We start from the raw sequence: 13,746 nt of genomic DNA, 5'->3' as shown, positions 1-13,746 counted from the left end.
CCAACAAGTGTTGTTCTCTTTCTTGTGTTGGAGCACTCTAGCTCCTGTTTATTTGTTTATTGGTTGGACTACAATTGGATTGGGTGACTGCAAAGCCTTCCCTTCAACGTTTCCTTCCCAGGAGACAAGGGAAAGACAGTGGGACAGCAGTTCATTCAGCATATCAGTATATTCAGCATATAGGCAACATATTCAGCATTATTCAGATCTCATTGTAACCGCATTCATCATCTAATATAGCTGCATTGCATTGCATTGACACTATCTGTCTTTCTTAAACATCATTAAGTGCAGTTTAGTTAGACTAAGGTTGTGATTACTACGGTCGAGACCTCACATGTCACATTGGTATCAGAGCGTTACAGGGTAACCAGCCTTAGATCATGTTCATTCCATCAGTCATTCAGTCAAACATCATGTTAATCGCTTCCGCACAGTTCAACCTAGTTCTCAAAATCTTGTAGGCCACCCTTAGGGATTTTCCCTTAGGTATGCATTAGTAACCCATCCATCTGCATTCTTGCACAGCATATAGGGTTGCACATGGCTTGCATAGTAGTCATCTTAGCAGACATCTTAGCAGTCAGTCTTGCATCTGCAAGGCATACATGTTTACCCATGAACTCTCTGGGGAAGAATGACATCCATCATCAAAGGAGGACATAAGTTTTGGGCTTCAACTCGTAGCAGCAAGGGGTTTCTCTTCCACAGAAGACGTAAGTTTGCTCCAACATCGCCTCAGGAGGTTCAGAGCTTCAGGAACGACGGAGATGGTAGGTGAAAGGATTCCACAGACATGCCAAGGGTGACTCAGGTATTTCCAAGCAGTTTTAGCAGCATTTGCCATTCAGTTCCCGCAGTACATAGAGTCTTGGCTCAAAGGATTTCACTCCTGCAACCGACCTCAGTCCCGACAGCAGAAGACAGAAGGGGCAGTGGTTCGGAGGAGAAGGATCCTCAGAGGAGTCGAAGGTTGCCAAGTATACCACCCAGCAACAGTTTAGCAGCGGGGAATGTCACGTGCACACCATTCAGGTGTACAGTGACATGGCATTATTTTAGCAGCATAAACATCATCAGGAGTTATCAGGCATTTTATGGACATTTAAATGAATGTTTTCAGCATGTACCACATGGTATGGGTTGGATTCAGCATTGTAGAATCACATTAGCCATCTAGACAAGCATTTGGGGGCTTGTGGAGGCAGCCGACAGCATGTGCAAACCAGCCGACAGCATTTAAGTCAGCCGACCAGCCTTTTATGGCATTATATGGCAGTCGTGGGCATGTGCATCTGGCCGACTGCAGCCAAGCTGGCCGACCAGCACCTGTTCCCCATATAAATAGAGACCTCAGCATTTCAGTCCAATATAACATCTGACTGCAGCGTTTCAGCCCTCAATGCATTCAGTCCAGCAAAGCATTCAGTTCAGCATCTACATCAGTAAACAGCAGATTCAACCAATCGCATCTATCTCCTCGGCGTTTCCTTCCCAGGTAACAGGAGAACATCTGCGTTTTCAGCATCACATCAGCATTGCATCAGTCCCAAAGCCATCCCTTCAGCGTTTCCTTCCCAGGTGCCAAATCCCCACGGATCCCCTCGTGATCGATCTTGGTTCGAAACTCGAATCCTGCAAACGAACAAACAAACAAACAAGCAAGGGGGTGCAGGCCTGACTCACCTCCCAACCATGACAGCCGTGGGCAAGCCCACAGTCTTGGCTGTCCCCACCGAGCCACGAGCTAAGCTAACTAGGATGACGTACCGACCAATCTCCTCCTCGTGACGTCCCATACTGCCACGAAGCTGCCCTCGCGGGCCTCGAGATTGCTGCCGGCCTCGGCTGCATAAAGCAGGTGCACGTCTGCACTAGATCCAGGCTCCAAGACCATAGAGCTCTCACAAACTCGCGAGACTCTCTATAATACAATAACTAACCTTGGCCACCCTTTTATAGGCTCTTGGCCGGTCATCGGGCGTCCACACTTGGCCGCCCGCCCGTCCATACTTGGGTGCCCGCCCGTTAGTATATCCCTAACTCAGCTCGTCAATCAGCCTGCCTAGTTCCAAGCTTCCCCAAGCCTCGAAACTAGTCTTGCATGCGTATAGCACACGGTAGATACCCACTGTGCACATGACATACTCCCCTTCCTCTAAGAGCTCACTCTTGAGCTCACTAAAAAGCCAGGGTAATCTCTCTGAAGAGAAGTCAATGTCTCCCATGTAGCGTCCTCCTCAACACGATCCTTCCACTTGATCTTGTATTCCGTGATAAGCGTATGACGCAATCTTCGTTCACGAAATCCAAGAATCTTTTCAGGTTCGTGCGGAACAAATGTCATGTCCTGGTCTATGGTCTATGGTCTATGGATCTAGTTTGTGAGAGCTCTATGGTCTTGGAGCCTGGATCTAGTGCAAACGTGCACCTACTTTATGCAGCCGAGGCCGGCAGCAGTCTCGAGGCCCGCGAGGGCAGCTTCGTGGCGGTATGGGACGTCGCGAGGAGGAGATTGGTCGGTACGTCAACCTAGTTAGCTCAGCTCGTGGCTCGGTGGGGACAGCCAAGACTGTGGGCTTGCCCACGGCTGTCATGGTTGGGAGGTGAGTCAAGCCTGCACCCCCTTGCTTGTTTGTTTGTTCGTTTGTTTGCAGGATTCGAGTTTCGAACCAAGATCGATCACGAGGGGATCCGTGGGGATTTGACAGTGTCAGTCTGGCCATCAGATTGAGGATGATCAGAGGAACTCAAATTCAAAGTTGTTTCCAACTTCTCAAAAACAAGTTTCCAAAAATCACTCGTAAACTTAGAATCCCTGTCACTGACTATGTCCTGCGGCGGTAACCCGTATAGTCTAAACAATTGCTCGATAAACTGCCGAGCTAATTGCGTAGCTGTAATAGTCTTCCAGGTCGGTAAAAATCTAGCCATTTTTGTCAAGCGATCTACCACAACCCAAATAGAATCGTGGCCTTGATGTGTTCTTGGCAATCCGGTAATAAAATCCACGGAAATACTTTCCCTTATTACCTGGGATTTGCAAAGGATGCAACAACCCAGCCTGTCTAAAGCGTTCAGCTTTATTTGCCTGACAAATCTGACACTTGAGAACATAATCTTCTACATACCCTTTCATCTTCGGCCAATAAAAAGTGTGTTTCACTAATGATAGCGTCCTGTGTACCCCAGGGTGTCAACGTGACACTCCCTCAGAATCTTGGATCTAATGTCCGGGATCTGTGGTACACAAATTTTGTCATTACGGAATAGTAAACCATTCCGAATCATCCACTGACCTCCTGCAGCCTGAATGATAGACTGCGCAGTCACCGAGTCTTGGTCAATCAATGAGCTCCCGTCCTGGATCTTCTGCCAAAATGGACCAAAATAACTATCAGTCCTGCAAAGCCCTCTCAATGACTGAAATAAGTCAGTAGAAATCTCGGTGAACGACAAAGTATTCACCTCTCTAATCCGACTAAGCGCATCTGCAATATTATTCATGGACCCTTTCCGATAACGGATCTCAAAATCAAAATCTTGCATTAACTCTGCCCAACGAGCTTTCCTGCCTCTCAAATCATCCGCATCACACACATACTTGATTGACTGATGATCAGTCAATACCACAAACTTGGAGCCATATAAATAATGTCTCCAAACCTTGAGAGCATGAATCACAGCATAAAGCTCCTTCTCAAGGGTTGGCCAACGAGATTGAGTGTCGTCTAGCTTTTTACTTTCAAAAGCAACCGGTCTACCATCTTGAAATAAAGCAGCCCCGATAGCATAGTCACTGGCATCAGTTTCAAGAACATAAGACCGACTAGGATCAGGTAATGCTAAGATAGGTGCTTCCTTGACTTTATCTTTCAAAAGTCTGAAGGCCATATCCAAATCGTTATTCCAAGTGATAGCCTGATTGGACTTACGTCCACGACCTTTCAATAAGTCGGTCATCGGTAGTGTGAGCTGAGAGTACTCCCGTACAGATTTCCTAAGAAAAACAACAAAACCGAGAAAAGAACGAAGTTGTTTCACTGTTCGTGGTATAGGCCAGTCCAAAACCTTCTGAACTCGGTCATAGTCAATGCTCAATCCATCTCTAGTGATCTTGTGTCCCGAGTAAATGATGTCGGTCATAAAGAACTCACATTTACTCAATTTAGCATATAGTCGATTCTGTCTTAAACTAGATAAGACAATCGTGAGGTGTCTGACATGATCCTCAAGAGTACGACTATAAATCAAAATATCATCCAGGAACACCACCACAAATTTCCCCAAATGTTCACGAAAAAGATCGTTCATCATTTGCTGAAAAGTGGCTGGAGCATTGGTTAACCCAAAAGGTAATACGAGAAACTTGTAATGGCCATACCTAGTCCGAAAGGCGGTTCTTTCGACATGCCTTTCATGAATACGTATCTGGTGATAGCCAGTACGTAAATCTATCTTCGTGAAATATTTCGCTCTTGCTAACCGGTCAATTAGGTCATCTGATCTAGGGAGAGGATAACGGTTCTTAATTGTCAGCTTGTTCAATCTTTTGTAATCTATACACATTCTCCAAGTATTGTCCTTCTTCCTCCTAAGCAACACAGGTGCACCCCAAGGTGATTTACTTGGACGGATCTGGCCCATCCTCAAATAATCTTCGAGTTGTTTAGCCAACTCATCTTCCTCAGCTTGGCTCATCCTATAAGGTGGAATACTCACAGGATGAGCACCAGGAATCAAGTCAATACGATGATCTACTGCCCGTTCAGGTGGTAAACCCGATGGCAATTTCTTAGGAAATACATCTTGAAACGAATCAAGTATCTTCTGTAATTCTTTGCTTTCAAACACACTTAATTTATTCACATCCATGGAAGGGATGAGAAAAGAAGAAAGTGGAATCAAGACACATTGGAAAGCGGTGTACAAAGAAGAATTCATTATATTTCCAAAATCAATTGTATTTACAAGAGGTCCCTGAGAGGGATGAATACAATCACCTAAAATACTATACTTAGTGTCCCTATGCTGAAAAGAAAAAATATGACTAGACCAATCTATCTGGACATCAAGAGTCTTAAACCACTCAATCCCTAATAACAAGTCTACATTTTCCAGATGCATAACATAGCATTCCAGAGTATCATTGTAGTCCTGAATCTGGATTGGAAGCATCTCGACCTTGCGATCCCCAACTTGTCTTCCCGCAGGTAGACGTACCTCATAGGTATGGTCGCTGAGTGTCGTATCAAGACTCAATTTCTGCACAAGTTTGTAATTAACAAAGTTACGCGAACTGCCAGGGTCTAACAGAATGTGAATTTTATGGCCATTCACTTCTCCATAAACTCGGAGAAGATCATGCATGCCAAATACCTTAGAATTGAACAGACAATCAGAACAAGTACTAGGGCGAGAAAGTACAGTAATTGACGTACCTATCAAAGACAACTGGTTAGCTGCCTTTGGCTTGGGTCCTGCATTTGACTTGGTACCCTTTTGCTTTGGGCACTCATTACGCATGTGTCCTTTTTCTTCGCAGATAAAACAACGTCCTTCCTTCTTGAGCTTCAAAGCTCTAAGGAGTCGTTTCTTCTTCGCTGGTATCGAACTTGTATTCTTCGAAGGTTGGTCCGAAGACTTGCCTTCAGACGTGTTAGCCATAGGTGCGGAGAACTTTCTTTTATGCTTGTTCCCCTGCTCGGTAACGGGTTTCGACTTGGAAGAGACCATCGTATCATCATAGATACGAGCTGACTGAATGGCCTCGTCCAATGTTTTACATTTGTTATTTTTAACCTGTAATCGGTACGAGTCTGGTAAACCAGCTACGAAAAACCCCAAAAGAGTAGTGGGATCCATCTTCGTAGCTTTCATCTGCAAGTCACGGAACTTCTGGAGGTAGACCTCATAAGTGAGGTGCTGCGAGGTCATGGTCAAAGCTGAAAACCGGGCAACAACATCATAATCATCCTCTTTCTTGAGGAATTCTTTCTTGAAAATGTCTTCGAATTGTGTCCAAGTCGTTGGCTTTGGGTTCAGTTCCTTCCACCAAAGCAAAGCTTTGCCGGACAGGAAACCTGCTGCTAACTGTATCTTCTTTCCATCATCATATGGATGAAACTGAAAGTGAACTTGCCACTTATGTAGCCAAGTGTCCACGATCTCCTTGGTTCTCTGCTTTTGCTCGCCCCCGAACGGTTCCAGAGTAATGTTGGGGCCTAAAGCAGAAGCCAAGGTATCCATTCCAGAGAAAGTAGAGATGGTAGTGGTCAATAGAGCGATGGAGTTCTGCAAAGCCTGCATCTGGGCTGCGATTTGTGCCTGACGTTCCGTCGAAGAAGCTTCGAGAGCTACTTTGAACTCTTGGAAATCTGATTTTGACACAAACTCGTCAAAAAGATCGGCATCGGTACCTTCCGTAGCCGGCAAGCCTTCGCGTTCCACGAGGGGCTCCAACTCTGATTCTTGGGTCGACATCGTGAAGAGGGTACGTGGAGAGAAAATTTGGTCTTTGCACAACAAAAGTGCGAGCGAACTTGAGAGCTTGAGAGCTTGAAAACTTGAGAACTCGAGAGATGTGTGGCAAGAAGCCCACGTGAGGGGGTTTATAAAGGTTTCCCAAAAGCCAAAAAAAACTCGAAAAGCTAGGCTTAGCTTTTGTGTTTTTTTTTTCGTGAATATATATATATATATATATATATATATATATATGGATATATATATTCGCTTTTCTTAAAAAAAATAAACATCTTGAAACCTTTGAGAGAGGAGGACTTTTAAACCTTTTTAAAAAAAAATTTAAACTTCCCTAAAAAAAAACAAAAGCGAAAGCACTAAAAAAAATGCTTTCCTTGCGTTGTTTTTTTTTTTTTCGCTTCCCTCCTAGCGCCTGGATTAGCCTGTTGGTGAACTGCTGGTGCTTGCTTTTGACGTCACCGTTGGCTGCTTGCGCGAATCTTCCTGCCGGCGCCACCCTGCTCGCCGTCGAGGCTGCTGCCAGCAGCTGCGTTTCAGCCGGCGCCGCCTATGCGCACAGGTGGCCTTTGCCAGACTTGGCCGCCCGCCTGGCCTAAGCGCCGACGTAGGCCTGGCCTGGGCACCAGCCCCCTGGCCTAGGCGCTGCGTAAACTTGCTGGCCGCCTGGGTATGAATGGCTGCCTGGCTACGTGGCTGGCTGCCCTCGCACACTGAGCCGCCTGCCAACTTTATCGCCTGCACAGACTCGACCAAACGCCTGCTCACCAGCGTTCGACCAACAGGCCTCAACCGCTTCTTTCTCTCTCTCCCTCGTTCAATCAACGAAAAGCAAACTTGCTTTTTCGTTTTTCTGTTTCTCTCCCTGCAAGTTATGCGACTGCACACAAGGCCTCTTCTTTGCAAAAGCATTCAACCCTACCAAAACTACCATCTCCCATCAACATGGGGTTCTTTGATGAAGAAAAAACACATACAAAATCTGAAAACTGCAGTATGCACAGAAAAAACAGCAAGCTTTTTAACACATACCGTTCTTCGACCTCTTCTTCTCTACCTACCGACTTGCTCGTTCACGAGGTATGCTCTGATACCACTGTCAAATCCCCACGGATCCCCTCGTGATCGATCTTGGTTCGAAACTCGAATCCTGCAAACAAACGAACAAACAAACAAGCAAGAGGGTGCAGGCTTGACTCACCTCCCAACCATGACAGCCCTGGGCAAGCCCACAGTCTTGGCTGTCCCCACCGAGCCACGAGCTGAGCTAACTAGGATGACGTACCGACCAATCTCCTCCTCGCGACGTCCCATACCGCCACGAAGCTGCCCTCGCGGGCCTCGAGATTGCTGCCGGCCTCGGCTGCATAAAGCAGGTGCACGCCTGCACTAGATCCAGGCTCCAAGACCATAGAGCTCTCACAAACTCGCAAGACTCTCTATAATACAATAACTAACCTTGGCCACCCTTTTATAGGCTCTTGGCCGGTCATCGGGCGTCCACACTTGGCCGCCCGCCCGTCCATACTTGGGTGCCCGCCCGTTAGTATATCCCTAACTCAGCTCGTCAATCAGCCTGCCTAGTTCCAAGCTTCCCCAAGCCTCGAAACTAGTCTTGCATGCGTATAGCACACGGTAGATACCCACTGTGCACATGACACCAGGAGACAAGGGAAAGACAGTGGGATAGCAGTTCATTCAGCATATCAGTATATTCAGCATATAGGCAGCATATTCAGCATGATCTATTCAGATCTCATTGTAACCGCATTCATCATCTAATATAGCTGCATTGCATTGCATTGACACTATCTGTCTTTCTTAAACATCATTAAGTGCAGTTTAGTTAGACTAAGGTTGTGATTACTACGGTCGAAGGCCTCACATGTCACACAACTTCTTTGTTCAGCCGACTTCTATGCTGGCCATTTCAATTCTCATATAAATATGAGACCATTCGCTTGTTCTTGCAGGACCAACCCACGTAAACCAGGCGCATCTGCGTTTTGCCTCACATCAGCGCTTCAACGTTTGTGCCTGGGTCACCTCAAAACTACATCGCTATCTCCTACAGTTGATACACAGGTAGCCTACACCCGGCTGGTTCGTTGCATCTCCTACAGCCAGCCCGTATGCTACATAGCAGTGTTAATTGTTTTTAGTCTTGGCACCTACATCAGCCTCTTCGCAACACCTTTGCTGCTTACATCAGGTTCTCCTGCATCATCAGGCTGACTTCGTCACCTTCATCAAGGCAACTGCAGCGTTAACATCATCTACTGCTGCTGGACTACATCGCCTACATCAGACTCACTTCATCGTATACATCAAGTGGTCTTCGGCGTTTGCTTCGGCACTTATATCGGCGCTTTCAATAGGGTCACTCTAGCTTTGTTAATCGCGGTTTTTGGGACTGCAGTTCTTTTTGCTTATCCAGAGTCTCACATAGAGCTCCTGTACTTTACTTCATCTTTTATATTCACATCACCATTGCATACTGTGTGTTTTACTTTGATCTTTCATATATTTGGTCCTTTGGTCTCTTTTGCTCTCACAATATATGCAATGAAGTGGTATGTTGGGTGAAGTGATGAGGCAATGCTATATATGCCAAGGGGGAGTGCTGGTCGGTTAGCCTAAAGGCTATAGGCCAACAGCTAAGACAAAAAACCCCAAAAAAAGACCAAAAATACCCCAAAAATCCCCTGTTAGGGCCGGGAAAAATATTGCTTTCACACATCCTATATATGATCATTGCCCGTCTTTGAAAACTTGGTCCTGGCTCGGGCTGTACCTTTGGTCTTGCAATCCTTGGCCAAATGAACCTGCTTTCCACAAGAGTAGCAGTGACACCGTCCTGTCTGTTGCACTAGTAGGGAACCTTACCTACTCTTGAGAAACAAGGATAGATGCCTCCTTTAAGAGGGAACCCATTCCACGGCAATAGCACACCTTTGCAAGCAAAGCCTTTGTGCCACTACTGATCTGAACACTCCACAACCAATCTCCAAGACTTCTCCAACGGAACGAGGTACGAGGAACAGGCAGCCCCCCCCTCAAAACTGAGAGAGAAAGGAGCTGGACAGTAGCAAACATTCCACCAAAACTTGCCGGAAAACACCCACAAAGGAGGTAGATCCATCGAAGAAGAGGCAGGCTGAAGATGCCACAAGTTTGTGATGCTTCACACGCAAAGAAGAGGACCACCAACTGTTGTCTAGAGATCTGAAGCACACGACCAACAACCCCCTCTCAAGCAAAGGCAAGGCTGAAGCACAAGGGAAGAAACACTTCCTCTCCTGCTCAGGGCTGAAAATGTAGCCCGCGCACCACCACCACCACCAACGGATGATGGAGAAGATAGCATAGGAGAGAAAGAGCTGCTACCACCACAAAACACAGCCACCAAAACTGAAGCACAGCACCCTAGAAGAAAAACTCAGCCACCAATGTGAAAATGCAGCCTTCAAGATGAAAACACAGCAGCCAGTAAGTGGTGAGGAAAACGCAGCCACCTGGAAATTTGCACAAAACGCAGCACTCTGCTGCATATGTAGCAAGAACGCAAGCCTTCTTCTGCTCCCAAAAAACGCTGCACTTCTTGCAGAAAGGAAACTCTCCGCCGCCGCCTTGAAGTGCCGGTCACCTAAGTGACTGATACAATGATAAAGTTGCACAATGCGGAAGTAAAACATAGGAGAGAGGGAGAGCAAAGGAGAGAGAGAGAGAGAGAGAGAGAGAGAGAGACATCAGACAATGAACATCATGTTATGTAGCAAGAGGCTTTTACAAAGGCAATATCAGCCAGTAAATGGTGTAGAACATGTGCCTGTGAATAGGTTAGATGATTGAACAAGTGAATATGGGAGGGCCCCTTTTATAGTGATGCTGGGAAGTTGGCCAACTGCCCCTAGGAGCTGGCCGACAACCCATGACCTACTAAAAAGGAGATAAATGGATAAAACCTCATAAATAGGCATTCCCCAAATACATTGAGATGCACAATTTCTAACACTTCCCCTGGCTTGGGGGTGGTTGCGGACGCGAACTATGGTTGGGTACCCCTCTATGTTGTTTGTACTAACCTTATTTATGTCTATGTATTAGGTTATCCGTCAAGAGGAGTCTACACACACGAGCCATCTTGAAGGGATATACTCACGTGGATTACCGGCACAGATTGTGGATGCAGTTCAAGAACTTCTCACAGGTGTAGCGCAAGCAAGTAAATGACTACTTGGACTGCTTTTGGACCGGCATAGATTGTGGATGCAGTTCAAGAACTTCTCAAAGGTGTAGTGCGAGCAAGTAAATGACCAGTTGGACTGCTTTTGGACCTGCTCTGATGCTCCATACAACTGCTGAGCCCTCCATTCAGGTAGAGCATTTTGTGAATGGCTTAAAGCCAGTCCTTGAACACAAATGTATGAGCACACCAACCCCACAAGCTCTCAAATGCATCCCTGAAGGGAGAGTACACATTTCAAAGACCCTAAAGAGGGCTGAAACTCCAAATCATGTTTAATAATATCATGTATTCTGAATGGCATTGTTGCCAAGATCTTGTATTGGCTCCGATTTATGGGGTTTGCTATCATTTATGCTGTGCTATTGATGGTGATGTTCAATCATGACAGCATTAGGCAATGATGGAGGGTGTTGGACAGTGGATACAATGCCTCAATGCTTGGTCACCCTTTGGAAATACTTGTTGGCATGTTACTCAACTTCTCCTAAGATTCTTGTAAGGCTCCTTCGGTTTTCAAGCCAAGACTCGCAAACCATGGGTTTTGAACCTCCACTTGCAAAACAAACCCTATGTGTGTAAAAGCGCTCACTGTTAGGCAGATCTGAAGAGCGATCCAGTTTGGAAATCTCCACTCGAGGAGTAGATTTTTCTTGGGCCACCAGAGAATCGAAATGGCCTTGGAGGCAGATCTCAAACAAAAAGGTAGGGAGATCTCAACCAATCGGGGACACTATGCTGTCATAAAAGCCTCTTTATTTTACTTAATAGAAGTCTCTTTTCTGGAAAAAAAAAAAAGGAAAGAAAAGAAATGGCCTTGAAGACCGAAATTTTGTCTCTAGAAACTCTAAGAAGTGCAGATTCTAAAGAGACCACGTTTTCTTCTGCAAATCAGCGTTTGCTTTCCTCTGCAAAGCCTAGGGTTTTCTTTCCTCTGCAAACCCTTAAAAGCACACATTTTCTCTGAAAACTCTAAACAGAGATACTTACAGAAAGAGAGAGACGGACAAATACCTCACTATCGGCAATGATGCGGCGGCACTCGCGCAGGGCGGCCTGCGTGAGAAAGACCTCCTTGCGGATCATGGTGTCGTTCTTGTAGTTGGAGTTGTTGGCGTAGCGCAGCTTGCCATCGGGCCTGAACTCGAACTCCAGAAACTCGTGTCCAAACTTCCCCCTGTGCCCCACATAGTAGCGCACGTAGAACTCCCCCAGGTCAGAGTCCGCCATGGCTTCTTGAGCAATGGGTTTTAGGCCGAAGCTGCTCTTAGATGGTTTTGAGATTAAGGTTTGGTCTGTTCGATTTTGGAGTAGACTTCCTGCCTTTGGGAATACGATGTGATCCTAATAAGAAGACCTTCTTACACGCGACATAAGGTTTGGTCTGGGAACCCTTCGATTTTGGAGTAGCCCAGATGGACTTCCTACCTTTGGTGATCCTAAGAAGACCTTCTTACAGGCGACATGCATGGACTCCAATAATGTCCAGACTCTAGTAATTTCCAGATCAGAAAAAGAGACCAAGTATCCATAGGACTTTTTTTTAAGTGCTCCCATTAGTAAGCTTCACCATTATACTTATACTTGTCTCAACAAGTGGTGCATCGAATGACTCTTAGTGACTAGAATTTATTTTAAGACGAGAAATTTATCTCTTCACATATCGATGATGCAAGAAGGAATTATAACATTGTGACATGTATGAATGCGCTTAATCTTTCTTTGAAGAAGCAAGGGTCAACTGTATGTTTGAGATCTAGTTTCCATAAACCAAGAACAATGACAAAGAATCGAGAGCAAAGAATCGAGAGAGAGAGAGAGAGAGAGAGAGAGAGAGAGAGAGATTACGTACATTTTCAAATTAATCATGTCCATGGGAAACAATATTGAGGAGGTCAAAATCTAGTTTGTAAATTACATTCACTGGACTTGTGGAACTTGCCTCAATAAAGTAGTTCTAAAGGCTAAGAAGCCAAGTGATGCAAGGAATCACTACTAGTCGTCATTTTTTAAAAACCTTATTTTGATGTAGAATTTAGGTAGATAGAAAAAATATAAAAAATCGATTCCCAAACCCTTGTAGCACAGTTGTGAGACCCCTACCCCTCTGTATGTACAAGAATGGCAGAGAGCCACACTAAGGATAGAGTGACTCTCTCAAGGCCTCACAATATCCCAATGCTTGGCTATCCCAACTGCTCTTCTTGGTTTGCTTACTGAAACAATTCTTACGTAAGGAAAGGTGAATGATTGTATCAAGTGTTTTCCCTTCAAAATTCTCACAAGGGTCATATCAAGTAGCTCCCCAAGGCTCAACAAGATGTCCTAACTCTTCGATTATAAAGGTATTTTCTCTAATCTTTTTTATGACTTCTAATCTAGACTACTCTTCCCAAATTTCTCATTCTAAACTATAATTTGGTCTCTTTTTGGAAAGTGTCGGTAAGCTCAAGTAACTTTTCAATGTTTGATCCTTTTTTACTTAGACCAGTTCCATAGACTCAGCCTAGCCCCGTCCAATCCCATGGATCTAGCCTTATGTCCAACCATTGGGCCTATGGAGGCAATGTCAACTCACACGCCCATAACTAAAATTGTCATTTAACTCATACACACCACTTAATATAATTCACACATGCACTCTTTTGAAAACGGTTCTTTTCATAAAAACATAACATTCTGCAAAACTTTCACATAACATTCCTAGTTCCATATGTCAAAACAATAATCTTAATCAAATGTCATAGGGCATCAATGTCACATGATCATCACATATCTCCTTGCACCGCGACCTAATCCTCAAACAAGATGGCACACATTGTCGAACCCAATCACTCCCGGATCTTGATGGGATTAATGCATGGAGGAGCCCCCATATATATCTCACATCCACCATAGTCATGAAATCCCACTATCCAAGGAGTCGCTTCTACTAACTCTCACCGGTTCCAGAAGCTCGCACACTCTATTACTTGATGTCAAGGGTCATGTATGTCTAGTATCAGCATGCATATCATCGG

General features: G+C 45.3%; 1 protein-coding gene across 1 annotated transcript in view; it reads right to left on the bottom strand.

Annotated features, from left to right (window-relative positions):
* Positions 1-12,051, bottom strand: part of LOC147637612 (protein mago nashi homolog 2-like) — a 60,790-nt gene extending 48,739 nt beyond the window's left edge. The window contains exon 1 of the mRNA XM_086799434.1: positions 11,741-12,051. Within this exon, the coding sequence (XP_086655560.1) occupies positions 11,741-11,956 (216 nt within the window). The 5' untranslated portion in view covers positions 11,957-12,051. The remainder of the gene's footprint in view (positions 1-11,740) is intronic.
* Between the last annotated feature and the right edge of the window lie 1,695 nt (positions 12,052-13,746).

Source organism: Cibotium barometz, chromosome 6 (genome assembly GCF_041138505.1).
Source record: "Cibotium barometz isolate CiBa-2024 chromosome 6, ASM4113850v1, whole genome shotgun sequence".
Classification (NCBI taxonomy): domain Eukaryota; kingdom Viridiplantae; phylum Streptophyta; class Polypodiopsida; order Cyatheales; family Cibotiaceae; genus Cibotium; species Cibotium barometz.
Note: the sequence above shows the minus strand (reverse complement) of the source record. Positions and strands in the feature narration are given on the sequence as shown.